At 47.9% G+C, this 27777-nt stretch overlaps 2 protein-coding genes across 4 annotated transcripts in view; both read right to left on the bottom strand.

Moving 5' to 3' along the window:
• The window catches only part of TMEM184A (transmembrane protein 184A), a 42879-nt gene extending 30035 nt beyond the window's left edge, over nt 1-12844 (bottom strand). Inside the window, exon 1 of one of the 2 annotated variants that reach the window (XM_028705388.2) lies at nt 12702-12844. The gene's annotated coding sequence lies outside the window, so the exon portion shown is untranslated. Of the gene's footprint in view, nt 1-3669; nt 3962-12701 lie in introns of those variants that run through there. The other variant, XM_077918709.1, reaches the window with a different exon arrangement.
• A 6548-nt stretch (nt 12845-19392) lies between these two features.
• On the bottom strand, nt 19393-24390 carry PSMG3 (proteasome assembly chaperone 3). Of its 2 annotated transcripts, none has more exons than XM_028706569.2 (3): nt 24106-24390; nt 21798-22028; nt 19393-20314 (listed from the first exon to the last, which is right to left on the bottom strand). In XM_028706569.2, exons 2-3 carry the CDS (start codon nt 22011-22013, stop codon nt 20162-20164), a joined length of 369 nt encoding a protein of 122 aa, XP_028562402.2. In that variant the 5' UTR covers nt 22014-22028; nt 24106-24390; the 3' UTR covers nt 19393-20161. The 2 variants fall into 2 exon arrangements, with proteins under 2 accessions (XP_028562402.2, XP_028562403.2); XM_028706570.2 differs by lacking the exon at nt 24106-24390 and adding an exon at nt 23753-23827.
• Nucleotides 24391-27777: the final 3387 nt, after the last annotated feature.

The raw sequence follows: 27777 nt of genomic DNA on the forward strand, positions 1-27777 counted from the left end.
GTGCTGACCCGCACAGACGCCGGAAATAGCGGGTGCATGCGCTCAGGCACACTTGTCTTCTGGCATATCATTGCAGAAGAAAGACTCAGTAGCTCTAAAACTACCGTATTTTTCGCACCATAGGACGCACTTTTTCCCTCCCAAAAAGCAAGGGAAAATGTGTGTGCGTCCTATGGAGCGAATGCAGGCTTTCGCTGAAGCCTGGAGAGTGAGAGGGGTCGGTGCGCACCGACCCCTCTCGCTCTCCAGGCTTCAGGAAGCTATCCGCTAGCCGTGGGAGACCCAGCTCTCCCACGGCTAGCGGACCGCTGCGCTAATCCAGAAGCTTGGGGCGTGCGGAGCACAGCGCGCCCCAAGCTTCTGGGTGCCGGCAAGGTCTCGCTAGCCCTGGGAGAGCCCCGCGACGTTGCGTGGCTCTCCCAGGGCTAGCGAAGCGCCGCGCTAATCCCGAAGCTTGGGGCGCGTGGAGCTCAGCGCGCCCCAAGCTTCTGGGTGCCGGCAAGGTCTCGCTAGCCCTGGGAGAGCCCCGCGACGTTGCGTGGCTCTCCCAGGGCTAGCGAAGCGCCGCGCTAATCCCGAAGCTTGGGGCGCGTGGAGCTCAGCGCGCCCCAAGCTTCTGGGTGCCGGCAAGGTCTCGCTAGCCCTGGGAGAGCCCCGCGACGTTGCGTGGCTCTCCCAGGGCTAGCGAAGCGCCGCGCTAATCCCGAAGCTTGGGGCTTCGGGATTAGCGCTCCGCTCAGACTGCTTCCCGGAGCGCCAGGCGCCCTGAAAGCAGAGCTCCAGGCGCTTCGGGAACACATCCGCAGCATGGGGAGCCTTGCAGGAATTCCCCACAGGGCTCCCCACGCTGCGGATAGCAGCCTGCTGCCTGGCGGGTGGGGCACCCTGAAGCAGAGCGCCCCTCGCGCCAGGCATACATCCGCAGAGTGGGGAGCCTTGCAGGAGTTCCCGACAAGGCTCCCCACGCTGCGGATAGCAGCCTGCTGCCTGGCGGGTGGGGCGCCCTGAAGCAGAGCGCCCCTCGCGCCAGGCATACATCCGCAGAGTGGGGAGCCTTGCAGGAATTCCCCACAGGGCTCCCCACGCTGCGGATAGCAGCCTGCTGCCTGGCGGGTGGGGCGCCCTGAAGCAGAGCGCCCCTCGCGCCAGGCATACATCCGCAGAGTGGGGAACCTTGCAGGAGTTCCCCACAGGGCTCCCCACGCTGCGGATAGCAGCCTGCTGCCTGGCGGGTGGGGCGCCCTGAAGCAGAGCTCCCCGCCCGCCAGACAGACATCGGCCAGCCCCACAAGCTTGGGGGACAGCAGGGAGGCGCAGCGCCACTATCCCGCTGTTCCTCTACCTGGTTCGGTTTCCCTGACCTGCTTTTGGGGGGGAAATAAAGGGGAAAATTTTTTCCTTTATTTCCCCCCCAAAAAACTAGGTGCGTCCTATGGTCCGGTGCGTCCAATCGTGCGAAAAATACGGTATTTTACAGTCTGTATATAGAGAATCCATCAGCACATCTGTGCTCTTTGAGCACCAGTACACAAAAGCAACACTTTCAGAAGTGAAACTAACTTCCAACAGTATTCAGACTTCCTGTCTCACGCTCACTCAGACAGTCACATGATGTACACAAAACATAGTGCTACTGCTGGAGCAGCACGGATGGATAAAAATCCTAACACCGACCCCTGTGCCAGACCATTTGTCCATCCAGCTCAGCATTTTATTTTAAAAATCTGATTTAAATTTTAAAAAATCAGATTTAAATAAAATCAGATTTAAATTTTAAAATCTGATTATTATGATGATGATGATTTTTATCCACCCTGTTCTCTACCACTGAACCATACCAATTACCCCCCGCCACACACCAGTCTTTATCTCATTCAGATTCAGCTCTCTAAGCATTTGATCAGCGACATCCGTAAGTCCTTTGCTCCTGAGGTTCTACTCAAGTTTATAATGAAGCCGAAGGCTCAATTGTAAGGAATCTCAGACTGGACTGCCACATCCTCCTAACATTTGCAGAGACCGAAACCAGCTTGGAAGAGAAGCTGTGAGCCAGATGTCCTTTATCGAGCACATTTCATCTCGAGACTTACATTTTGCAACATCTCGCATCAGGTTTCAGAACATCAACAAGTGCAATCTTTTGGGAACACGCTGACCTGTGATGGTATAAATATGTACCATCACAGTCCCTGAAGCTGAAAAAACAAAATTTCTCCGCTGAGGGGAAGTAACAGATGCTCAGAAACATGCCAAGGAGGTGGATGGGAAGCCTTGGGCTTGATTCCTTGGCACACTTTCCTAGGAGTAAGCACCCACTGAACACAATGGGGCTTACTTCAGAGTAAACAGGCCCAAGACTGCAGTGGAGATATAGAACATAGCCATTGTGACTAGCAGCCATTGATCTCCTCCCATCTAGGTTGGCAGCTGCAGTTGCCTACTGCACAAGTGAGTTCCACAGTTTAACAAGGCCCTGTGTGAAAAAGTCCTTTCTTTTATCTGTCCATAATAATAATAATAATAATAATAATAATAATAATAATAATAATAATTTATTATTTGTACCCCGCCCATCTGGCTGGTTTCCCCAGCCACTCTGGGCAGCTTCCATAGAGACCAAAAATACACTAAAATGTCACACATTAAAAACTTCCCTGAACAGGGCTGCCTTAAGATGTCTTCTGAATGTCAGGTAGTTGTTTATCGCTTTGACATCTGATGGGAGGGTGTTCCACAGGGCGGGCGCCACTACCGAGAAGGCCCTCTGCCTGGTTCCCTGTTGCTTTGATTCTCGCAATGAGGGAACCACCAGAAGACCCTCGGCCCTGGACCTCAGCGTCCGGGTAGAATGATGGGGGTGGAGACACTCCTTCAGGTATACTGGGCCGAAGCCATTTAGGGCTTTAAAGGTCAACACCAACACTTTGAATTGTGCTCGGAAACGTACTGGGAGCCAATGTAGGTCTTTCAAGACTGGTGTTATGTGGTCTCGGCGGCCGCCCCCAGTCACCAGTCTAGCTGCCTCATTCTGGATTAGATGTAATTTCCGGGTCACCTTCAAAGGTAGCCCCACGTAGAGCACATTGCAGTAGTCCAAGCGGGAGATAACTAGAGCATGCACCACTCTGGTGAGACAGTCTGCAGGCAGGTAGGGTCTCAGCCTGCATACCAGGTGGAGTTGGTAGAAAGCTGCCCTGGATACAGAATTGACCTGCGCCTCCATGGACAGCTGTGAGTCCAGAATGACTCCCAGGCTGCACACCTGGTCCTTCAGGGGCACAGTTACCCCATTCAGGACTAGGGAGTCCTCCTCACCAGCCCGCCCCCTGTCCCCCCAAAACAGTACCGGTACTTCTGTCTTGTCAGGAATCTGCCAACCTCCAGCTTCATTGCATGTCCGTGAATTCTAGTGTTATGGAAGGGAGAAAACCCTGTCCACTTTCTACCCGCCATGTATAATTTCAGATGCTTTTCTATCATGCCACCCATTTACATGCTTTCCCCTCTAAACTAAAAAAATCCCAAATGCTGCAACCTTTCATCACAGGGGAGCCACCAGTTGAAAAACCTGCCTTCCGAAAAACCTGTTTCGTTGCAAACACGCAGAGCCGGAGAAAACATGCTCTTAAAAACAAGAGAGCGTTTTGCCTGGATTCCCGTGAATCTTACCCAGTGACATCGTAGTTCAGAAACAAGCCTTTCACCCACTGCTTCCTAGAACTCTAGTAAATAAGCAAAGCTGTGGAACCACACCCTGAACCTCTGTTTGCTTTCCAGTAAGAGTGTGCTAAGCTGCGTATACATTTTAGATCCCAGTCCTGAGCAGGAACCTGGTTAATCATTCCCTCTGACTTTGCTTGGCCAAGCTGCCTTATCAACGTGAGGCCACAACATGGGAGACTTCCCAGGCATATGGTGGTACCTCTGGTTGAGAACAGGATCCGTTCCATTCGCAACATGAAAAGAACGCAACCCGCAGTGGCGCGTCTGCACATGCGTGGGTTGCGATTCACCGCCTCTGCGCATGCTCGTGATGTCATTTTGCGCTTCTGCGCATGCACGAGCGGCGAAACCCGGAAGTAACCCTTTCCGGTACTTCCGGGTCACCGCAGGACGTAACCTGAAAGAACGTAACATGAAGCAGATGTAACATGAGGTATGACTGTACTAGCGTAAATTATTTTTTTATTTAAATAGTCCCATTTAAAAAGAAGAAAAGATAGAGCCCTGCATTTGGTGGCTTTCTGATACAGTCATACCTCGGGTTAAAGTTGCTTCAGGTTGAGTGTTTTCAGGTTGCGCTCTGTGGTGACCCGGAAGTACAGTGGTACCTCGGGTTACATACACTTTAGGTTACAGACTCTGCTAACCCAGAAATAATACCTTGGGTTAAGAACTTTGCTTCAGGATGAGAACAGAAATCGTGCTCCGGCGGTGCAGCGGCAGCAGGAGGTTCCATTTGCTAAAGTGGTGCTACAGGTTAAGAACAGTTTCAGGTTAAGAATGGACCTCCAGAACGAATTAAGTACGTAACCAGAGGTACCACTGTAATGGAACGCGTTACTTCCAGGTTTTGCCGCTCGCGCATGCGCAGACACTCAAAATGACTTCACATGCATGCGCAGAAGCAGTGATTCGCAACCCGCGCACACGCAAACGTGCAGACGTGGGTTGCGTTCTCTTCAGGATGCGAACGGGGCTCCAGAACGGATCCCGTTCGCATCCAGATGTACCACTGTACAGTGGTACCTCAGAAGTCAAATGGAATCCGTTCCAGAAGTCCGTTCGACTTCCAAAATGTTCGGAAACCAAGGCGTGGCTTCTGATTGGCTGCAGGAAGCTCCAGCAGCCAATCGGAAGCCGCAGAAGCCACATCAGATGTTTGGGTCCCAAAGAACGTTCACAAACCGGAACACTCACTTCCGGGTTTGCAGCGTTCGGGAGTCAAAATGTTCGACTTGCAAGGTGTTTGGGATCCAAGGCACGACTGTATGTAAAGGCCAGCGTTAGAAACTCAGATATGTAAGCTAAGTGTCAAATGGTTCCTGAAACCAGGGTTACAGTCACCAAAATGGAATGCCCACTTGCCACTTTGCAGCCAGAGTTCTCAAAAGGTGTATTTTTCAACCTGGCTTTCTGGTTTCTGAAATTCACTCCGATTGTGCAGATAAAATATGATGGGTAGAATTCTACAGGATGTGCTGCTAGTGTGTGGAAATAGTCAAGATCCAAGAATCTCCAGGCATGCGACTCCAGATGGTGGAGACATCAGGTGCCCTTGGGCCATCTTCACTTAGTCACAACCGGCTGATAGCCAGCTGAAGATGGGCCTGGTGAATTTCAAACACTGTTAAAGACCTGAAGAACTCTGCACCTGATTAACTGGCAAGCCACCTGCCTGTCCTTCTAAAGACCTGGTAGATTGCAGGAATGACCTGATAAGTCTTGTTGGTGGCAGCACAGTGATAAAGATCATTGCATGACAGTGACCCACCAAAAAGCATTTTCTGCTGTTGCGCCTGTTGTGTTCCATAGGACACACCATCAGTGACACAACGAACTACATCTTTGGTCCCATGGAAATGATGTGCTCTTCTTCTTCTCCTCCTTCTTCTTCTCCTTCTTCAGCGATCACTCCTAGTTGAGTAAGATTGTCTTCCATAAACACAGTCTTAACAATGAGTCCATAAGCAACTGTGGAGGCCAGTTCTGCATCCTCACGTCCTTCCACAGTGGGGACATAGGTTTCCGGGCGTGAGCTGAACATGGTGAGGATTTGCCAAGCATGTCTTCCTCTTAGCACATTTCTCCCTTGCGTTCTGAGTTCAAGTGTCTTCAATGTCCATGACACCTTTGGTAAAGGCTGTTCTCCAACTGGAGTGCTCACAGGCCAGTGTTTCCCAGTTGTCGGTGTTTATACAGTGGTACCTCTGGTTGCGAACGGGATCCGTTCCAGAGCACCGTTCGCAACCAGAGCAGAACGCAACCCGTGTCTACATGCCTGCACGTGCACGGGTCGCGATTTGCCACTTCTGAGCATGTGCGTGACGTCATTTTGAGCGTCTACGCATGCGCAAGTGGAGAAACCTGGAAGTAACCCTTCCGGTACTTCCAGGTTGCTGCAGGACGCAACCTGAAAATGCTCAACCTGAAGCAAACAAACACGACGTATGACTGTACTACATTTTTTTTAGATTTGCCTTGAGAGAGTCTTTAAACCTCCTTTGTTGACCACCAGCATTACGCTTTCCATTTTTAAGTTCGGAATAGAGTAGTTGCTTTGGAAGACGATCACCAGGCATCCACACAACATGACCAGTCCAACGAAGTTGATGTTGAAGAATCATCGCTTTGACATGGGTGATCTTGGCTTCTTCCACTGGCATGAGTTCACCTGTCTTCCCAAGTGATGTGTAAAAATTTTTGGAGAGCCCACTCACCGTGAGAAGGTGATGATCCAGCAAGTGAGAAATGATGTGCCATCACTAAGCTATCACTCCCAGCAATGCAGGAATGTCAACTGAATCTCAACCTTCCTGAGCTACAGTGGTACCTCGGGTTACATACGCTTCAGTTTACAGACTCCGCAAACCCAGAAATAGTACCTCGGGTTAAGAACTTTGCTTCAGGATAAGAACAGAAATTGTGCTCCAGTGGCGCAGCAGGAGGCCCCATTAGCTAAAGTGGTGCTTCAGGTTAAGAACAGTTTCAGGTTAAGAATGGACCTCCGGAACGAATTAAGTACTTAACCTGATGTACCACTGTATATCAGAAAGGAACAGGCTATGAGCAGGGCAGGTCCAGAGGATTCTTGCCAATCTTCCAGTCAGTTCTCTAGGGCTCCTGCCCTCCCACCGCCAGGCCTTCTGAGCGCTTTCATTTGTTGTTGTTGTTGTTTAGTCGTTTAGTCGTGTCCGACTCTTCGTGACCCCATGGACCAGAGCACGCCAGGCACCTCTGTCCTCCACTACCTCCCGCAGTTTGGTCAAACTCATGCTGGTAACCTCGAAAACACTATCCAACCATCTCGTCCTTTGTCGTCCCCTTCTCCTTGTGCCCTCCATCTTTCCCAGCATCAGTGTCTTCTCCAGGGAGTCTTCTCTTCTCATGAGGTGGCCAAAGTACTGGAGCCTCAGCTTCACGATCTGTCCTTCCAGTGAGCACTCAGGGCTGATTTCCTTAAGAATGGATGCGTTTGATCTTCTTGCAGTCCATGGGACTCTCAAGAGTCTTCTCCAGCACCATAATTCAAAAGCATCAATTCTTCGGCGATCAGCCTTCTTTATGGTCCAGCTCTCACTTCCATACATCACTACTGGGAAAACCATGGCTTTAACTATACGGACCTTTGTTGGCAAGGTGACGTCTCTACTTCTCAAGATGCTGGAGTGCTTTCATCCGAGTCCATAAACGCAAAGGGACCTCACACCTTCTCCCAGTACAAGCAGCAAGAACTTCCCCAGCCAGCACTGACCAGCGGAAGTGCACCAAGAGTATTCGGGTTAAAAAGCTTATGCAGCCATGAGAGGAACAGCGGGCAGAGCCAGATGCACGGGCCCTTCAACCTCTGATTAATGCAGAACAAGGCACCCAGTTATTATTTTTAAATAGTCGCTTGCAAGGAACAAGATGGCTTGCGAGGCACAGAATCATCTCATCACAGGCTTTCAAGATCACCCAGCCAACACTTTCTGCAGGGAAGAAACTGCTCCCACTTGCCAGATGGGGGCCTAGATCAGTGCTGGTGAACCTGCAGCCCTCTGGGTGCAGCTGAACTACAACTCCCACCAGCCTTGGCTATGCAGGCTGGGGCTGGTGGGACTTATAGTTCTGTAGCGCCTGGAGGGTCAGAGGTTATCCACCCTGGCCTAGATAACCAGCAGAGCGGTTGCAATAGAAACAGACCTAGGTTTGCATGCTATAGGATTTTGATACTTGAGGCGTGGCATATATTTTTTTAAGACCTGCATTATTTCTGCAATTTTAAGTTGTTTGATCTGTTTCTCAGCATTGTGTACTATTGTGTTTCAATATTCATGTTGTGTTTTAATTGCACACTGCCCTGGGGCCTAAGGGTGAAGGGCGGGTTAATAAACAGTAATGGTAATGTTGTGGGCATCTGTCTGTCTCGAAAGACAATGGAGTGCGCCTCCAGGGGTGAAGTCAAACTGCAGCGTTTGAAGCACTAAAGTGAGCTCCCCTGCGGCGCAAGCCTGGGCAGTGTGTCTGGAGGCCCTGGGCTGCCCAGACGACAAGACCCCCTTCTCAGCCTCACTGATGTGGTCTGAAGGAAAGCAGAGCAAGACGTTTGGCACCAGCTGGGCTGCAGGAGTTGCCGGAAGGAGGCGTACAAGGAGCCATCCAACAGTCTTAGGGATACCGCTCCAGATTTGCGTAGAGTTTACTCCCTAGTCTTTTCTTCTCCTGATTATGTCCTGCAAGGCAGCACAGGTTTAGGATCAGAGCTTTCCTTCTCCTAGATGACTACCTTCCCAGGTTGAAGAACCCAACAACAACAATGACTGAGAGCGGCCGCCGAGACTACATAACACCGGTCCTGAAAGACCTACATTGGCTCCCAGTACGTTTCCGAGCACAATTCAAAGTGTTGGTGCTGACCTTTAAAGCCCTAAATGGCCTCAGTCCAGTAGCGTCTCCACCCCCATCATTCAGCTCAGACACTGAGGTCCAGCTCCAAGGGCCTTCTGGTGGTCCCCTTGCTGCGAGAAGCCAAGTTACAAGGAACCAGGCAGAGGGCCTTCTCCGTGGTGGTGCCCACCCTGTGGAACGTCCTCACATTAGATGTCAAGGAAATAAACAACCATCTGACGTTTAGATGACATCTGAAGGCAGCCCTGTTTAGGGAAGTTTTGAATGACGGATGTTTTAATGTACTTTTAATCTTTTGTTGGAAGCCGCCCAGAGTGGCTGGGAAACCCAGCTGGATGGGCGGGGTATGTATGTATGTATGTATGTATGTATGTATGTATGTATGTATGTATAAATGAATGAATGAATGAATGAATGAATGATAGTAATGGTGTTCTGGCTTTGAAGAAATCCACTCCATATATTCATTGCAAAACACATAACTTCCCCAAAGAATTTTGGGAGCTGTGGCTTCCCCCGAGTTTGAATTCTCAGCTCTCTTAACAAACTACAGTACCCAGGATTCCTTGGGGGAAGCCCTGTGCTTTAAAGGCAGCAATGCTTCTGAAACCCAATTGCTGGAATATTCAGGAGGGGAGAGGGCTCTTGTGCGCAAATCCTCTTGCAGATTACCCACAGGCTGGCCACTGTTGAGAAGCGGATGCTAGGCTGGATGGGCCATTGGCTGATCTAGCAGGCCATTCTTATGTTCTTTGATGTGTGCTGAAGATGCTTTAAATACATGCTGTGGATCTGCTCTTAGTCCCTGGAACTGCCAGCTGAAAGGTTCAGGTCCAAGGCAGCAGGGAAGACATTTCTGTATGCCCGAAATCCAGGAGAGCTGCTGCCAGCCAGAGCAGGGTATACTGAGCCCAACAGAGCAATGGTCTGCCATGACAGCAGGCAGCTTTGTACCTTCAGCTGATGCTAAGGAAATCGCTCAGCTCTCATCTCTGGACTTCAAGGCAAGCCAATGTTTCTGGGCTCTTAAAAACCTGGGGCACAGCCCCTTATCACAGATTTGCACCCGTCAATTTATACAAACAGAGGCAAATGTAGGGGTTGTTTTTTTTTGAGCGAATTCAGAGCAGAAGGTAGCTGGGATCTCATTAGCAGTGCACTTCACAGTATGCCAGGGATCCCTGTAAGAAAAGTTTTTTAAAACATTCTTTTTTTGGGGGATTGGGTGGGGTGATTAAAGGCTCAGGATAAAAGACACAGAGCCCAGTCCCGCTGGGCTATGCCAACTCCAAGAGTATAACTTAGGCTTCAGAAAGTTTACGTGCACCCTTTTCCAAGTCTCATTTAAAGCCATGTTTTGAAGCATCATGGTGCCATCTTCAAACCAGACTTCGTCAACACAGCTGAAATCAGTGTGCCTTTCTATTGCGTAAACCCAATAAAGATTGTGGTACACAAACATATCTTTAGAACAAAGTGCCACTGAAACCAAGGAGACTGGAATCAAGCCTCAAAACGTGTTTACTCAGAAGCAAATGCCGCTGGTTCCCATGGGGCTGACTTTTCAGTTAAGTACATCTTGAATGCGCAGCCTAAGGCATACACAATTTCCTTTGGATTAAGCCCCCCAAAGCCCTTACACGGATTTTTCAAAACATCTTATATACGCCACTCAATTCAGACAATGCTGAAACACTTCTCAAGGGGATAAATTAATTCACCTGCTTAATTTTATTCCACAAACCCTTAATTTTATTAGAGAGCCTCAAAGTGGCACCTGCATCAAGATAACATATTCTTCATGTTCAATCTGTGAATTAATCAACTACAAGCAGATGGCTAGCATATTAAAGGGTGTTTAATGAGTTGCCCTTCTTTCTTCAGTGAAAGATATCAGGACTGGGACCTAAATATCATTTAACATAAATTAATTACCTCTTTCCACGCTTAAACCCTTGTGTTCACACAGCTTTATACAAGACGGCCATTGCTTCCTCCCAAATGGAAGGTGCCTGCAGAACCTAAAATATTTCTTCATACAGAATGCTGGAATTCAATTTAACACAGCCGAGGGCGGACTTCATAATTTAGGACTACATTTACCTACGAGTAAGCCTCAGAGAGCTGCGGGGGGGGGGGGGGAGGATTTACTTCTGAGTCGGATTGGGCTTCAAGTGTCAGGCTTTGGTTTTTAAACTCAGGTGGTTTACTTCCTCATGTACTGCATAAACTATGGAACTCACTTCGGCAGGAGACAGTGACGGTCACCAAGATGGATGACTTTAAAAGAGGAGCAGACAGATTCATGGAGGATAAGGCTCTCAGTGGCTGCTAGTCATGATGGCTCTGCCCTGTCTCCACAGTCAGAGGCAGCAAAGCTTCTGAATACCAGTTGCTGGGAGCCACAGGAGGGAAGAGGGGTCTTGGGTTCGAGTCCTGCTTGAGGGTTTTCCACAGGGGCACCTGGTTAGGCACTGTGAGAACAGGATACTGGACCAGGTGGGCCATTGGCCGGACCCAGCAGGTTCTTCATATGTTCTTTATACTCTTATGGTGTCTAACTTAGCTCTCAAAACAAGAGTTTTGCACTGCTGTGTTTTTTTTAAACAAATACAGTGGTACCTCTGGTTACAGACGCTTCAGGTTACAGACTCCACTAACCCAGAAATAGTACCTTGGGTTAAGAACTTCGCTTCAGGATGAGAACAGAAATCGTGCAGCGGAGGCGCAGTGGCAGCAGGAGGCCCCATTAGCTAAAGTGGTGCTTCAGGTTAAGAACAGTGTCAGGTTAAGAATATACCTCTGGAACGAATTAAGTACTTAACCCGAGGTACCACTGTACATGCCCCGCTTTTTCCTTGCAGGCAAACCCAACCAACTTAATAACAAAGGTAAACAATGTATTTAACATCCAGAACAAATGCTACAGCAACTTTATATATAAATAAATAATTTCACCTTGTGATACTCGAGTTCTGTTGTGTGTTGCATTTAAAAAATAAAATAAAAGTAGTGCTGTTGGTATACTATTTCTGTTCTAAAAACAAAAGCCACACTCCCAAAGTTCTCCAAGAACTCTAAAAACACCAAGCGTTTATAGGATTGAAAGTGCACACATCAACACAAACAAACTTTCTATGGCTGAATCCTTATAAAGCTAGTTGCTTGTGGAAAAGATGGGACCAGTGACAGCCGGTGCCCCATAGGCCTGGGGAGGCAAGGCGGCCCAGCAGTAGGTGGCACTAGAGAGCCAAGTAATTCTAATTTTATCCCCATCCTCCTCCTCTGTAAGGGCAATGTTGAGATGGAGGAGGAGGCGTTTGACAGCTTGTGCGACTCCCTGAACTGGTTGTAAGCAAGGAGACAGAGGTGGCGAGTTGAGGCTGGTGGGGCGATGCCCCCTTCTTCTGAATGGGCCAGCCTCCACTGAGATCTATAGGCTATGAGAAATTAGATCGGAAAGCCAGTTTGAGTAGAAAGCAGGGCTGGGGAGACTTAAGAGAGGTCATGTGGCATAGAAATCCATGCAGATGGGGAAACTGGTCTTACACGCTGCCAGAGAGAGGGGGAGAGAGAAATGAGGAGGAGGAATATAGCATGAGAACCACGGTGGTTTTACTTTTTAGTGTCCCCGACTACTGGGGCCTGGAAGCCCAGGGTTCAAATGCACACACTTGGCCGTGAGCTCAGTGGGTGACCCTCGGACCTGCCACAGACACCCGGTCTACCTGACAGGGTTGTTGTGAGGATTAAATGAGGAGAACCATGGACGCCGCTTGGAGAAAGAGGTGGGCTGTAACTGAATCCCCAAAAGTAAACCACCGCCCCCAGCTGGCTCCGCTACAGAAACGTCAACGATCACAAGAAAACTTCCCGTTTCCCATGGAACTTCTCAAACGTCTCCAAGGAGCGCTGCGCGTTTCGAAGTTTGGGCTAAAGAGGGGCAGCCTCGTTTGGGGACCTGCCTGCTGCTTTTTTTGCCCAGACCGGCCGAGATCTCTCTCTCTAGGGCCGCTCTCGCCCCACCTGCCCCCCCGGGCCAGGAAGGTCTCTTCCTCCTCCTCCTCCCGGCCGCGCGCCCCCTTACTCACCTGCGTCCGGCGCGCAACAGGAGCGCACGGGCGGAGGCGCAGCTCCAGGAAGCGCGGCGCTTTCCCAGCGCGGCTGCTTCCTCTTCTCGTTCCATCCGGCCCCGGAGAGCCCTCCCTCGGCAGTACCTCCACCTGGCTTCCTTTCCCCCAGAGACTCCTCCTTCTCCTCCTCCTCCTCCCTCCTGCTCAGTCCCAGCCTCGCCGGCCTTTGCTGTTTGCGCGTCTCCCTGGAGATGGCCCCCAAACGTCGCCCGGCACCTGGGCGCTCCTTCCGCGGCGCCGCCTGCTTCCCTTCCCAGCCGCACCTGGCGCAGGTGCGCACGGAACGGAGAGCCCGGCCAAGACGGGGATGGCGATTCTTTCCACATTTCCTGGACGAGTCAAGTGCGGGGCGATGGCAGGAGGAGACAATTGTTGCTTATTTGTTGTTTTCTTTTTCTTTTTCCCATGCCTCCAAGCTGATCAAAGTGGCACACATAACTCCACCGTTTTATCCTCGCACAACAACCCTGAGAGGTAGGCTGTGATGGGCCGAAGGTCAGCCAGGGAGCTTAATGGCCCAGTGGGGATTTGAACACTGGTCTATCAAGTTTTAAGGCAACGCTCTTGCTAGTACAGTGCTCCCTCAGGTTACATACGCTTCAGGTTACAGACTCTGCTAACCCAGAAATAGTGCTTCAGGTTAAGAACTTTGCTTCAGGATGAGAACAGAAATTGTGCTCTGGCGGCGCGGCAGCAGCGGGAGGCCCCATTAGCTAAAGTGGTGTCTAAGAACAGTTTCAGGTTAAGTACGGACCTTCGGAACGAATTAAGTACTTAACCTGAGGTACCACTGTATAGCCTACTGGCTGACTAAAGTGGCAAGGCACACAGCTGATCTTTGAGAACAATGTTGGGCAAAAGGGGTCTGGTTGGAGCTGTGAGCTGACAAGGGGCCGCTCCACATGGTACATTTAAAGCTCACCCAATGCACATTGAAAGCATATGACTTACCCCCCAGACTCCAGGGAACTGCTAAGGATGTTGGGAATTGTAATTCCGTGTGGAACTACAGTTCCCAGGATTCCTATATACTATATGTAGTTTAAACATATAGTATTAATTCTTTTTAACCACTGAAAAACCTTGGATTTACAGATACTGCAATTCAGAATAATTTCTACAGGAGAAAGAGTGGGCTTGTTCAGTGAGTGAATAACAGGACAAGAAGTTCTTTGAACTGTGTTTGTTTGCAGTAGCATTCCTGTGAGATAAGTTTGAAGAGGACGCAGCTTTAATTTTGGAAATGTCATATACATATACATATACATATACATATACATATACATATACATATACATATACATACACACACACACACACACACACACACACACACACATATATGTAAAGTAGTGCTTTATTCTGTCCATTCTGAGCCTACCACAAATCAGCTCCCCAACCCCACCCCTGCCCAGCCAGTTCCAGGGCTGTGTGAGAGGGCAAACAGTTTAGGAACAAAGGGAGCTGTTTTGTACCAAGTCAGACCATTATTCCATCTTGCTCAGTAATTACCAGCACTGACTGGCAGCAGAGAAAGAAACCTGCTGACTGCCATTTACTGTACTTCCTCCTGCCTTCAGTTTTCTGTTGCTGATTACACCTTGCTCCTTCCCCTCTTCCTCCTGGTTTGATGTTTCACAGGAAGCCAGACTTGCTGTTTCAGTCCGCCCCCCACCCGCCCTGCCTTCTCAAGATACTCTTCTTGGGAAAGGTGTTAAGTATATTGTAGACCTACCTCCCGGCACTTGGTGCCTAATAAAAACATCATCCAAGTGGGTTGCATCTCTGCATCATATTTGGATGCCAAAGAATCCAAATCGTTGCCAAAAGCAAGAATCTAGTCCTCATTGTTTGAGTTTGGGAAGTGCTTAATCGTGGGGACATCTGAATTGATGTTCCAGTGAAATTTCATTGCTACTGGGACATCTTCGTTACTGGACAGCACTGAAGGGAGACAGCTTTGCTCTGGAGTGCGAGACAGCTTCCCAAGCAAAAGAACTTACAGCCTACTGAGTGTAACTTTGCTATTTCCCTTGTTCAACAGATTTGATCCCCAAATTTCTCCTCAAAATCCTCTACGGTGATTTCTGAAGTAATGATTAGTGGAACCTCGGTTTTCAAACGTAGTCGGTTCGACTTCCAAGGCACGTTCGAAAATGGAAGCATTCACTTCTGGGTTTTCGGTGTTCGGCTTCCGAGACATTTGGCAGCCGAGACGTTCAAAAACCGAGGTTCCACTGTATGAAGAATATGAGAGCCTTTTAGATCAGGCCAAGGATTCATCTAGTCACAGAATCAGAGAGATGGAAGGGACCATGAGAGTAATCTTTTGCCCAATGCAGGACTCGAACCCATGAGATTCAGAGTCTCGTACTCTACCGACTGAGCTGTCCCAGGGATCAGCATCCTGTTCTCACAGTGGTGAGCCGGATGCCTGTGGGAATCCTGCAGGCAGGACCCAAGCACAAGAGCAATAATAATAATAATAATTTATTATTTATACCCCGCCCATCTGGCTGGGTTTCCCCATCCACTCTGGGCGGCTTCCACAGAGACCAAAATACACTAAAATATCACACATTAAAAACTTCCCTGAACAGGGCTGCCTTCCGATGTCTTCCAAATGTCATATAGTTGTTTATTTCTTTGACATCTGGTGGGAGGGCGTTCCACAGGGCGGGCGCCACTACCGAGAAGGCCCTCTGCCTGGTTCCCTGTAACTTGGCCTCTCGCAGTGAGGGAACCGCCAGAAGGCCCTCGGCGCTGGACCTCAGCGTCCGGGCAGAACTATGGGGGTGGAGACAACTCCTTCAGCTAGTAGCTATAAATTATTATTATTATTATTATTATTATTATTATTATTATTATTATTATTATTAGACAAATTCATAGAGGAGAGGGCTTATCAACACCCCTCAGCCATGATGGCTTTGCCTTGCCCCCAAACTTGGAGGTTGTAATGTTTCTGAATACCATTTGCTGAAAGCCCCAGGAGTGTGTTGATCTTGTGCTCAGATCCTGCTTGCGTGTGAACAGCATGCTGGACGAGACGGGCCATGGGCCTGATCCTGCAGGCTCCCCTTACGTTTGTGTCAATATGCAGAGCAGGCTCCCACTTCACCTGTCGGTCGTGATCACTGCGTAACCTCAATGGTTCTCCCGGCATTCGAAACGCATCCCAAAGCCACCACTTCCAGAGAACCAGCGAGGTGACAGATTGCCTTGCAGAGACCGTCAGATCGATGGGCCTGCTTTTCTATGCCTCGCACACGTCTCGGCCTGAATTACGGCGCTGCTACGGCGCGGTGATGGACGCTTAGGTGCCACATAATTCCTTCCTGGCAATCGCTTGTCCAATTTGTAACTTGCAGAGGCGCCATAAAACACCCGTTTAATTGACTGCATCTGGACGCATCAGCTGCCCGAAAGAGGCTGCCAGATTTCGGGTCCCTCGGCAGCCTCCGAAGGCAGAGTGACAACAGTGATTATGGCGTCTCCGTCTTCCAAGTGAGTTGCAAGATTTAATCTTCGGGCGAGGCGCAATTGCACGCTGCAGGGGAGACGGGGTAGAAGTCCACTCCCAGCTTTTGGGATGGAGAGCCACCTGAACATAACACTGGGGGAAATCTCATGCAACAGAAAATGAAAAAAAAAAATTGTTCCCCAGTATACTGTGTATAGAAAGGACGCAGGTGGCGCTGTGGGTTAAACCACAGAGCCTAGGACTTGCTGATCAGAAGATCGGTGGTTCGAATCCCCGCCACGGGGTGAGCTCCCGTTGCTCGGTCCCTGCTCCTGCCAACCTAGCAGTTTGAAAGCACGTCAAAGTGCAAGTAGATAAATAGGGACTGCTCCGGTGGGAAGGTAAACAGCGTTTCCGTGCGCTGCTCTGGTTCGCCAGAAGCGGCTTAGTCATGCTGGCCACATGATCCAGAAGCTGTACGCTGGCTCCCTCAGCCAATAAAGCGAGATGACCGCCGCAACCCCAAAGTCGGTCACAACTGGACCTAATGGTCAGGGGTCCCTTTACCTTTTATACAGTGTATCCCAAGGGAATACATTTTTTTGCATACCTCCAACTGTACATAGATACACATGTCATTTTCAATGCTAACATGTCATGTTCAATGCTATATAAGTCACTTACATTTATACTTATATTGTACTACTTTGGCTATGTGTTTAATAAAATATTGAATTCTTGTATTGTGAAAAACAAAGATTATGGTGAAAAGTGAAAAACATGAATTGCAAAAAAACTAGAGCTTACAGAACAAAACCAACTTCAGATATGAAATCAGCACGTCAAAATTAGGTTAGAACAACTGCAGGTGTCAATGCAACAAAAAAATTGCTTCCCAGTGTAATTATTAAGGCTGCAATCCAAACTCCTCCCATCTGGAAGTAAACTCCACTGAATTCAGGACGACTCACTTCTAAGTAGCCACGATCAGGATTGTGCTGTCCGGCTGCTACTCTCTGTGTACTTAACTGGGAGCAAGATGCAACTGGTAAGGTTGGTCTCTCCTGGAAGGAGCAGGTTCATGTCTTGGGGTTACTCCTGGATCCAGCGTTATCACTGCAATACCTGTTTCCGGCTGTTTTGGACAGAGATGATTTGGCCACTGTATTCCATGCTCCATGGCAGCTTCCAGGCTGGATTACTGCAATGTGCTCTACGTGGGGCTGCCCTTGAAGACAGCGTGGAAACTTCAACTGGTCCAAAATGCAGCGGCCAGATTGCTAGCTGGAATTTCCTTCCAGATTTCATATACCCCATGTTTCAAAACAGTTGCATAGGTTGCTGGTTCACTTCCAGGCCCAATTCAAGATGCTCACATTAGTATTTAAAGCCCTAAACAGAGGCATTATTCTGGGATGTGTCTGGAAGAACTGGGGACTAGGCAGCACAATCCTATACAGTGGAACCTTGGTTCTCAAACGCCTTGGTACTCAAACAACTTGGAACCCAAACACTGCAAACCCAGAAGTGTGTGTTCCAGTTTGCAAACCTTTTTCAGAAGCCGAACCTGCTCTGTTTTGAGTGCCACGCTGAGGTCTGTGTGTGGAACCCAGTTCAGCTACCGATTTGTTGATTGATTGTGTGACTGCAGTACATTGTTTATTGCTTTCATTTCATGGATCCATGGTCTCGTTAGATAGTAAAACTCATGTTAAATTGCTGTTTTAGGGGTTGTTTTTTAAAAGTCTGGAATGGATCAATGCATTTTGCATTACTTTCTATGGGAAAGTGCGCCTTGGTTTTGGAACGCTTTGGTTTTGGAACGGACTTCCAGAAAGGATTAAGTTTGAGAACCAAGGGACCACTGTATACAGGTCTACTCTGAAATAAAGCGATGCTGTGTTTAACGGGACGGTGTGTACTGGATCGTGGCCTTATTCATTTTAGAGAGAGAAGACAACATGCGAGGAAATGTCAGATATTAGATTGCATTTCCCCCCCAATACCATGAAATTAACAGGAAAGATTGTCTGCCTGCATGAACTCAAAACAATCACTTACTGGAGGTGTCGGGAGATTAAACATTGCATCAATACCATGCATCACCTCTATGGATTTTAATGCTTGTCGTTAAGCTGGCCGTTTGACAAATGCAACAGAGGTAATAATGCTATTATTGACTTGGTGTAATAAAAATTTATATTACAAAAATAAAAATAAAATTTAGGAGGGCGGGGAGTTTTTATGGGCTGCTTTATGAGCGTTTTCAGCGACTCCAGAGAAAGCAGCAGATAGCGTTCGCTGCGGGAGTCAATACAAGGGGGTAACAGATCCGCAGCAAATCCATCAACCCGGTGGAGAAATAGGAGCTCTGAACATTCAGGAAAGCTTGGTTATTTGGAAAATGCTACTAAGCCCCCACACCAAGATAACAGGGATATCAATCTGATAAGTTTCTTTGCACTATAATAATAAGCATCAAACACAGTAACTGTTGGCCAAGTATCTTGTAAGAGAATGGTGTCTTCGTCTTAACAATAATAGAACAAAGTACAGTGGTACCTTGGTTCTCAGACGCCTTGGTACTCAAACAATTTGGAACCCAAACACTGCAAACCCGGAAGCGTTCCAGTTTGCAAACTTTTTTCGGAAGACGAACATGCTGTGTTTTGAGTGTTACGCTTCTGATTTGAGTGTTACGCTGAGGTCTGTCTGTTTTTGCTATTTATTTTGCATTTTTGTTTTCGCGGCTCTTTTTTTTGTTTTTGTGACTGTGTGGAACCCAGTTCAGCTACTGATTATGTGACTGCAGTACATTGTTTATTGCTTTCATTTTATGGCTCCATGGTCTCGCTAGATAGTAAAAATTCATGTTAAATTGCTGTTTTGGGGGTTGTTTTTAAAAGTCTGGAACGGATTAATCCATTTTGCATTACTTTCTATGGGAAAGCGTGCCTTGGTTTTGGAAAGGTTTGGAACGGATTCCAGAATGGATTAAGTTTGAGAACCAAGGTACCACTGTATTATTCCCTCTATTTCCAATGTCTGGAGTGTGAGCGCCATTCCTTATGTCCCCAAATCATCACCACTCATGCAAAAAAAGGGAGAAAATCCAGAGTTTGCACGAGCACAAAAAAAAAAACCTTAAGGGAGAGAACTCCAAAACAAAACAGTTAAAACTGTTAGTAGGATTGGAAGAACACTTTTAGTTTAATGGTGAATTTTGGATATAATGGAGATGTAAAAGATCTGGATTATTATAAAAGATGCAAGAGGACATGATTAATAATAGGACCCACAAAAAGGAAGTCCAGGATATTCTTTGGAATCTTGTTTTTATGTTGTATGTTGGATATGCGATTGTGAAACTGTAATTTGAAAAACTATATACATATACATTTACATATACATATATAGCCCCCTGAAAAGTGAGATGGAAGACTTCTTGAGAGGACGATCTATTTTGGCAGCTAAGGGGGAAGAGAGTTTGTGGGATGGGGGGGTTATTGGTCTGTTTTATTATTTATTTTGTGTTTCCCCATATTGTATTTTTTTATGTTGTGAACCGCCCTGCGATCTTCGAGTGGAAGGTGATATACACGTTTCACAAATAACTATTTAAAAAAGCCGTTTCGACTTCTTTCTCACAAATCTCTCATACAGGCCCAGCAAGAACAGACGAGCTACGAAACGGATCTCCGTGGAGGTAATTTATTGAGCTGCAACCAACTCGCTCATCACAGATGAGGAATGCAAGATGGCTGTGTCGAATGCAGTGTTCTTGTCCTGCTTATTTGTTCTGCTATACTGGATTTTTTTAAACAACAACAACAACTATTGTCTCTGAAGGAAAGGCACATCCAAGGCAGGGCCCATCGAAAAGAGGTAAATACCTCAAGTGAGGAAAGACAAACAGTCCTGGCGAGTCGAAGTCTTCCACGCTGCGGGTTGGACCTCACCACACCCGGCATCGGCCAATCACCTCTTTCAGGATCCGTATCCCTTCGACGCTCTTGTCCTTCAAGGCCAACGCCAGCAGAACCGGCTTGTTCCCAGCTTCCTGAGAGACCGACGTCGCCAGATGTTTGGCACAGATGTGGACGAGGGGCTGGAAATCAACCCATGTTAGAAACTGAGATATACCGTATTTTTCGCTCCATAAGGTGCACCTGACCATAAGGCGCACCTAATTTTTTTTGGGGGGGGGGGAGGATTCAAGGGGAAAAAAATTATTTAAAGGGAGCGCTGAGCAGAGCCTGTATGCATCCCAGGCTCTGCTCAGCGCTCCCTTTCATGAGCTGCGAGGAGCGTGTGTGCGGCGCCTGCAGGCTTTTCCCTGAGGAGGGAGAAGGGCAGCTCTTTTGCGGGAGGTGGGGAAGGGACAGAGGTGGGGATGGGACAAAGCAGGTCGGGGAGCAGCCTTCCTGCTGCTCCCCAAGCTTGTGGGGCTGGTGGTGGGGGAAGCCCGGCTTTCCCCCACCGGCTTATTTTTAGTTTGTTAGAGTTGTTGAGAAGACAGTCTGGAGTTAGGAGAGACAGATAAGAAAAGTCTGTGGGTTGGGCTAGTCTGGTGGGAGAGAGTGAGAGAATTTGTTAAGAGGAGTCAGTCAAACAGTTGAGATAATCAGTCAGAAGGTATTAGGAAAGTATAGGCTGGTAAAGAAACGAAAGTTAAGATACTGACAGGAATATTATCAGAGAAACCATAAACTTGTTAATGTCTGTAAAATAAACCTGGTTGTTTTTTTTGGTTCACTTTTAACAACTGTCTGGACTCAGTGTTTTACCAGAGAGTAACTGGTTGGTGGCAGCAGGGAAGTGAGCACAGTGGTGGCACAGCGATCAATAGACCGTTAAACGTCCGGGGACCCTGTGTGATCGCCACAGACACCTTAAACCAAGGTTACAGTCCCCATAGTGATATGCCTAGGCACTTTTTTCCCTTACAAGATTACAAAGCAAATGGTCTGCGGGGCAGCGCAGCAGCAAGAGACTTGCCTCTGTGGGTGCTGTGCGAGCCAACTGATTTGCAGGGCACCAAAAGAGTTGTGTCTGTTGGCGCCGTGCTGCCCCGCAGACCGGCTGATGGGCACGACATCGCAGCCACGCCAGGCTGCCCGGCGGAGATGTCAGCTGCTAAACTGGTATCCAGACATCTCCATCTGGTCATGAAAATGCATCACAGCCGGTTTAAACGGTATGCAAGAATTTGGCTCCGGTTTTCCTCTTCCTTCCCCAATCTTTTTTCCTTTTGTGTCGTGTCTACTTAGGCTGATAAGCCTGCAGGCAGGGACTGTGTGCTGTTCTGAACAGAATTATGGAAGAAAGAATGAACAAACCTCCGGTTTTCCTCTTCCCTCCCCAATCTTTTTTCCTTTTGTGTCGTGTCTATTTGGGCTGATAAGCCTGTGGGCAGGGACCGTGTGCTTTTCTGAACAGAATTACAGAAGAAAGAATGAACAAGTCTCCACTTTTCCTCTTCCCTCCCCAATCTTTTTTCCTTTTGTGTCGTGTCTACTTGGGCTGATAAGCCTGCAGGCAGGGACCGTGTACTTTTCTGAAATGAACTGCGGAAGAAAGAATGAACAAACCTCGTCTTTGCCAAGCAGGACTTTTGTGGTGAGCAAAGGGCTGCTGATGCCGTCAGCCACCACGTTCGGCTCCACCGAGACGAGGGTCCCCATCTTCCCATACTGGGTCACCACCACCAGGATGGTGTTGGCGAAGGCTGTGCACACCACCTCAGTCGGGATGCCCTGCACCACCTCCTCAGCCTGCTTGGAGTCCACAATGGATCTTTCGGCCATGGCGATAGCTTTCAACTGGCAAAAACAAAACCCACAAGGGAACGTTATTTTGCTCGGACATCACAACCAGCAGGGAACAAACAGCCGGCTGCACACCTGACGTGGGGCTTCCCTTGAGATAGGCCCAGAAGCTGCAGAATGTTGAAGCAAGATTGCTGGCAGGAGTAAGACCCCGTGAGCATTTAATACTTCTGTTCAAAGATCAGCACTGGTTGCCGACTTCCTAACGGGCCAGGTTCAAGGGGCTACTATTAGCAGCATTCGAAATTAGCCAGGTGCAAAATGTGATGCCCAGGTGCCAGGATGGTGCCTGACATTCAGAATATTGGTGCTGACCTTGAAAGCCCTAAATGGCCTTGGCCCAGTATACCTGAAGGAGCGTCTCCACCCCCATCGCTCAGCCTGGTCCAGCTCTGGTGGTGCATGCTCTAGTTATCTCCCGCTTGGACTACTGCCATGAGCTCTACTTGGGGCTGCCTTTGAAGGTGACCCGGAAACTGCAACTAATCCAGAATGCGGCAGCTAGACTGGTGACTGGGAGCGGCCGCCGAGACCACATAACACTGGCCCTGAAAGACCTACATTGGCTCCCAGTACGTTTCCGAGCACAATTCAAAGTGTTGGTGCTGACCTTGAAAGCCCTAAACGGCCTCGGTCCAGTATATCTGAAGGAGCGTCTCCTCCCCCATCGTTCAGCCTGGACACTGAGGTCCAGCTCCGAGGGCCTTCTGGCGGTTGCCTCCCTGCAAGAAGCGAAGTTACAGGGAACCAGGCAGAGGGCCTACTTGGTGGTGGCGCTGGCCCTGTGGAACACCTTCCTGTTAGATGTCAAGGAAAGACAACTATCTGACATTTAGAAGACATCTGAAGGCAGTCCTGTTTAGGGAAGCTTTTAATGTTTGATGTTTTATCATGTTTTTAATATTCTGTTGGAAGCCACCCAGAGTGGCTGGGGAAACCCAGCCAGATGGGTGGGGTATAAATAAATAATAATTATTATTATTATTATTATTATTATTATTATTATTACTACTACTACTACTACTACATTGCCACCGCCTGGAGCTGCAAACCTGGGGATCCTTGGATCTTGACTATTTTCAAGCAACACATCCTCTAGAATTCTATCGGTGATATTTTATCAACACAATCAGAATGAATTTCGGGGGAAAGTCGTATTGAAAAATACAACTTTCAAGCCATCTTGCTCAAAAATGGCAAGGAGGCATTCCGTTTTGGCGACTGTAATCCTGGTTTAAGGACCCATTTGGCGCCTAGGTTATTATATATCTGAGTTTCCAACACTGACTATTAGTATAGAAAGCCTTTAGTGACTTGGAGCCAGTTTACACTCTTGACAGCTTCGAACTGCAGACCTGGCACTGTTACGCTGTGCCACAGAACAGCCGTTCCGCATTTGCAAGAAACCAAACTTTTTGTATGGCAGCAACATATGCTTTGGCAGAGTCTATTGACACTGTGCAGCTGATGAGCATGACATCGCAGCCTTCTCAGAACTCCTTTCAGCACCTGCTAAAAACCTATTTCATTAGGCAAGTCCACTAGGCCTGTACAACCCTGAGAAGTGCTTTTTCAGCTTATCTCCGAGGAAAGCCTTCCCTAGAGAACAAACTTGGGACCTTCTAGCCGGGGCAATGATTCCACGTGGGACTGGGGGGGGGGGAGAAGGCCGCATCCTGTGGGCTGGCTACACCGGAGTAGAGCTTTCTCACAACCACCTTTATAGTTTGCAAGGCAACCTGGAAGGAGGAGTTGCTGGTTCTCTTTCTTTCTTTCTTTCTTTCTTTCTTTCTTTCTTTCTTTCTTTCTTTCTTTCTTTCTTTCTTTCTTTCTTTCTTTTTACCGCCTACTTAGAATTTTAGCATCTGCGGAGTTAATCCTAGCAGTTTTCAAGGCAGCAGGTCGGGAGGCGGAGCGCTGTTTTGGAGAGCTGCTTCTTCCCTTTTCCTCCAGGATGTTGCGCCTTCCTAGACATTTACAGAATTATACAATGACGGCCCGGGATTTTAGCCATTTGCAACGCCAACCCGCCGACTGTTTTGCAGATTTGCTCTTTTGCCGTTGCACCTACCTAGGATTTGGGGGGCGGGGGTTAGCCAAACGCGTGCGCCTCTGGAGAGCTGGCGAGGGGGCCGCCGAGCGCGCCCCGGGACTCAGCCGGTGGACTCGCGCCGGCCTCTTCGGCTCCGGGAGCGCCGCGCGGCCTCGTCCCCGCGATCGGGGCCGCAGACCGAGGCTTCTCCTGCGCAGCCCGGCCTGGGAAGGCGAGGGAAGCCGGGAAGCGAAACGAGACCGAGTCCGCCCCGCCTCCGATGCGCTCCCGCCGCCGCGCCGGCCGTGCTTGTCTTTACGCAGCGGAAACCCGCCTCCCTCGCTCTTTCTCCGGCGCCGCCTCCTTCTCCTCTTCTTCGGATCGCCTTTCTCCTCCCCCTCCTGGGCGGAGCCGAAGCCGAGGAGGGCGAGGGGGCCTCTGAGCATGTCCAAAACGCCCTCTGCGATCCGCGCAGCGTGCAAGCCGCATGGAGCGGGGCTCGCTTCGCTTCGCTTTTCTCGTGGTCTGGCGTCTCATTAGTGTTCCGTTCATTTGCAGTCGTCTTTCCCCCAGAGTCAGTCCCGGATTTACGTTTAATAAGCTAAACAAGCTACAGCTTAGGGCTCCACTCTTTTGGGGACCCAAAAAAATTTAAAGGGGGGGAAAACCTGGATGTACATTTCCAAAATATAAGATAAAAATAAAAATAAAACCTACATACAGCAACAGTGGTTTGTGTTGTGTATATGGACCTATCAGGTCCATAAATTATATAGCACATATTCAACACAAAAAACAGCGGCAATTTGTTGTTGACAAAGGACAGCTGGACATAAAAAGCTATCTTCAGTAGCTTAGGGCCTCATCAAACCTAAATCCGGCCCTGCCCCAGACTGGGACTCCATGCGCTCCATGCGCTCTGGTTTCCGTCACGGTGTTCCATTGCACCAGAAGCGGTTTAGTTCTGCTGGCCACATGACCCGGAAAGCTGTCTGTGGACAAACGCTGGCTCCCTCTGCCTGAAAGTGAGATGAGCGCCACAACCCCATAGTTGCCTTTGACTGGACTGAACTAGACCAGAGGTCCTTTACCTTTACCTTTCCATATGGGATTCCAGGGATGGATATGTGATGATGATGATTTGCATACTGCTCTTCAGCCGGAAATAACAGGGCGGTACACAACATAAAAGTACAAAATGATGCAAACATACCTGCCATTCCTGTGCATGGAGGGAGTTGGTTAGAGGAGGGGGGACGTGCTGTGTGACTAGATGTGCATAATGTTTTTGCTTAAATTTTTATTGAATTTTTATTGCATCTTGATATTATGCATTTCCTTTTTTTGGTTGTGCTAAATAAACACGAGGGAGTTTTTATTTTAAAAAAGAAAGATCTGCTGACTAATTAATCAGGGACACCTTTTTTTGTTTGTGAAAATAGCTTTTTAAAATTGATTAATTTCAACGATTAATCAACCCAGCATAGCAGATGTAATTTTAAAGCGCATTGATTTTAAAGGAAGACAATTCCGCCTCTAAAAATTCTTTTATAGATTAATAGTCTTTATTTCTCCCCACGTACACACACGCCTGAAAGTTATGGATAAAGAGCGAATGCATTTCTTTATTAATGTCTTTACAGTATTTATGTACAGCGTTTCAAGGGAGAAAAACTGTTTGCAGACTTTTGGAAAACATGAATGAAAGCAGTACAAGACCAGATACAACTAATAAAGAAAGACAGTCACACACACACGAGAAATAAGGAGAGACCCCCCCATAAGCAGGAAATATTACTTATTAAGTATAAACAAGAATAATTTACTTTAATTTAGATCAAGGATTTAAACATTTTCACCCCACCCTTCGTCAGAAAAAAAAGGTTTTCCTAACAAGACTGAAGTGAAGTAGAATCCTACCCACAGGCTTATGATATAAAAGGTACAGCACCAAAGGAGAAATGGAGGGGGAGGGAGGAGGAAAACAAGCTGACTCCGGTACTAAGCTCTTGAGGTTATATAGGAGTTCTTGCAAAGACCTGCTGGGACAGAAACACTTCACAGGCAGGAGCCAAATGCGGCTAGCCTGCAATGTCCTCCTGCCTATTGCTTGCATCTTGATGGAGTGGGGAAGCGATGGTCATACAGATGTTTTTTGGAGTCCATCTGCCATCACCATTGGCCTTGCTGCCTGGCTCTCATGGCATGGTAGAAGTTTGCCAAACTTCATGGCTTGGAGAAAATGGTGAGAGAAGAACTCAAGGAGATCCTAGGAAGCTGAACATCGGAAGATTCAGGACCGATAAAGACTTCTTCACGTAGTGCAGTGTTAAACTTTGGAACTCACTTCCACAAGAGGCAGTGATGGCTACCAAAGTGGATGGCTTGAAAAGGGGATTGTTGTTGTTGTTGTTTAGTTGTTTAGTCGTGTCCGACTCTTCATGACCCCATGGACCAGAGCACGCCAGGCACTCCTGTCTTCCACTGCCTCCCGCAGTTTGGTCAAACTCATGCTGGTAGCTTTGAGAACACTGTCTAACCATCTCGTCCTCTGTCGTCCCCTTCTCCTTGTGCCCTCCATCTTTCCCAACATCTGGGTCTTTTCCAGGGAGTCTTCTCTTCTCCTGAGGTGGCCAAAGTATTGGAGCTTCAGCTTCAGGATCTGTCCTTCCAGTGAGCACTCAGGGCAGATTTCCTTCAGAATGGAGAGGTTTGATCTTCTTGCAGTCCATGGGACTCTCAAGAGTCTCCTCCAGCACCAGAAGTCAAAAGCATCAATTCTCTGGAGATCAGCCTTCTTTATGGACCAGCTCTCACTTCCATACATTACTACTGGGAAAGCCATAGCTTTAACTATATGGACCTTTGTCAGCAAGGTGATGTCTCTGCTTTTTAAGATGCTGTCTAGGTTTGTCATTGCTTTTCTCCCAAGAAGCAGGCGTCTTTTAATTTCATGGCTGCTGTCACCATCTGCAGTGATCATGGAGCCCAAGAAAGTAAAATCTCTCACTGCCTCCATTTCTTCCCCTTCTATTTGCCAGGAGGTGATGGGACCAGTGAAAAGGGGGTTAGAGAATGGCAAATCAAGTTGATGGACTATGCCGAAATAGCAAAACTAACTGGGAAGCTCAGGAATTGAGAAGAGAAGAAAATTTTAAAAAGAATGGGAAATGTTTATAATGTATATACAAAATCATTGCAAACGGGTCAAGACACCAGCAGGATTTTAAATACACTTGTAATGTAACAGAATGTATAGATACGTTAGGAAGATGAAAAATTGGAGAAGTATTGATATGCAGTTGAAAATAGAATCAAAAGGACCCATGGAAGGGATAGGGGGAATAATAATAATAATAATAATAATAATAATAATAATAATAATAATAATAATTTTTTATTATTTGTATCCCGCCCATCTGGCTGGGTCTCCCCAGCCACTCGGGGTGTCTTCCAACAGAGATTAAAAATACATTAAAATGTCACACATTAAAAACTTCCCTGAAGTCAGGAGATGCAGAATAATCACGATATTTGGATTTTGAGTTCTTATTGCAGCAAACTTTAAGAGTGGCAAAGTTCCCTCAAGGCTAGAATGGATTCAAAAATTGGCTGAATATGCGGAACTACAGCAGATAGCGTGTCTGAAAAAAGAAACAATAAACCAAAACAGGTATTTATCTCAAAATGGGAAGTCTTCAAAAATATATA

The sequence above is a fragment of the Podarcis muralis genome, chromosome 14, assembly GCF_964188315.1.
Source record: "Podarcis muralis chromosome 14, rPodMur119.hap1.1, whole genome shotgun sequence".
In the NCBI taxonomy this organism is placed as follows: Eukaryota; Metazoa; Chordata; class Lepidosauria; order Squamata; family Lacertidae; genus Podarcis; species Podarcis muralis.

Bases quoted from the DNA above. Each gene is read 5' to 3' on its own strand.
- PSMG3 (XM_028706569.2), bottom strand. From the start codon at position 22,013: ATGGCCGAAAGATCCATTGTGGACTCCAAGCAGGCTGAGGAGGTGGTG. The intron at 20,315-21,797 runs GTTTGTTCATTC...GTTGATTTCCAG, and splicing joins TCCTGCTTGGCAAAGACGAG to CCCCTCGTCCACATCTGTGC.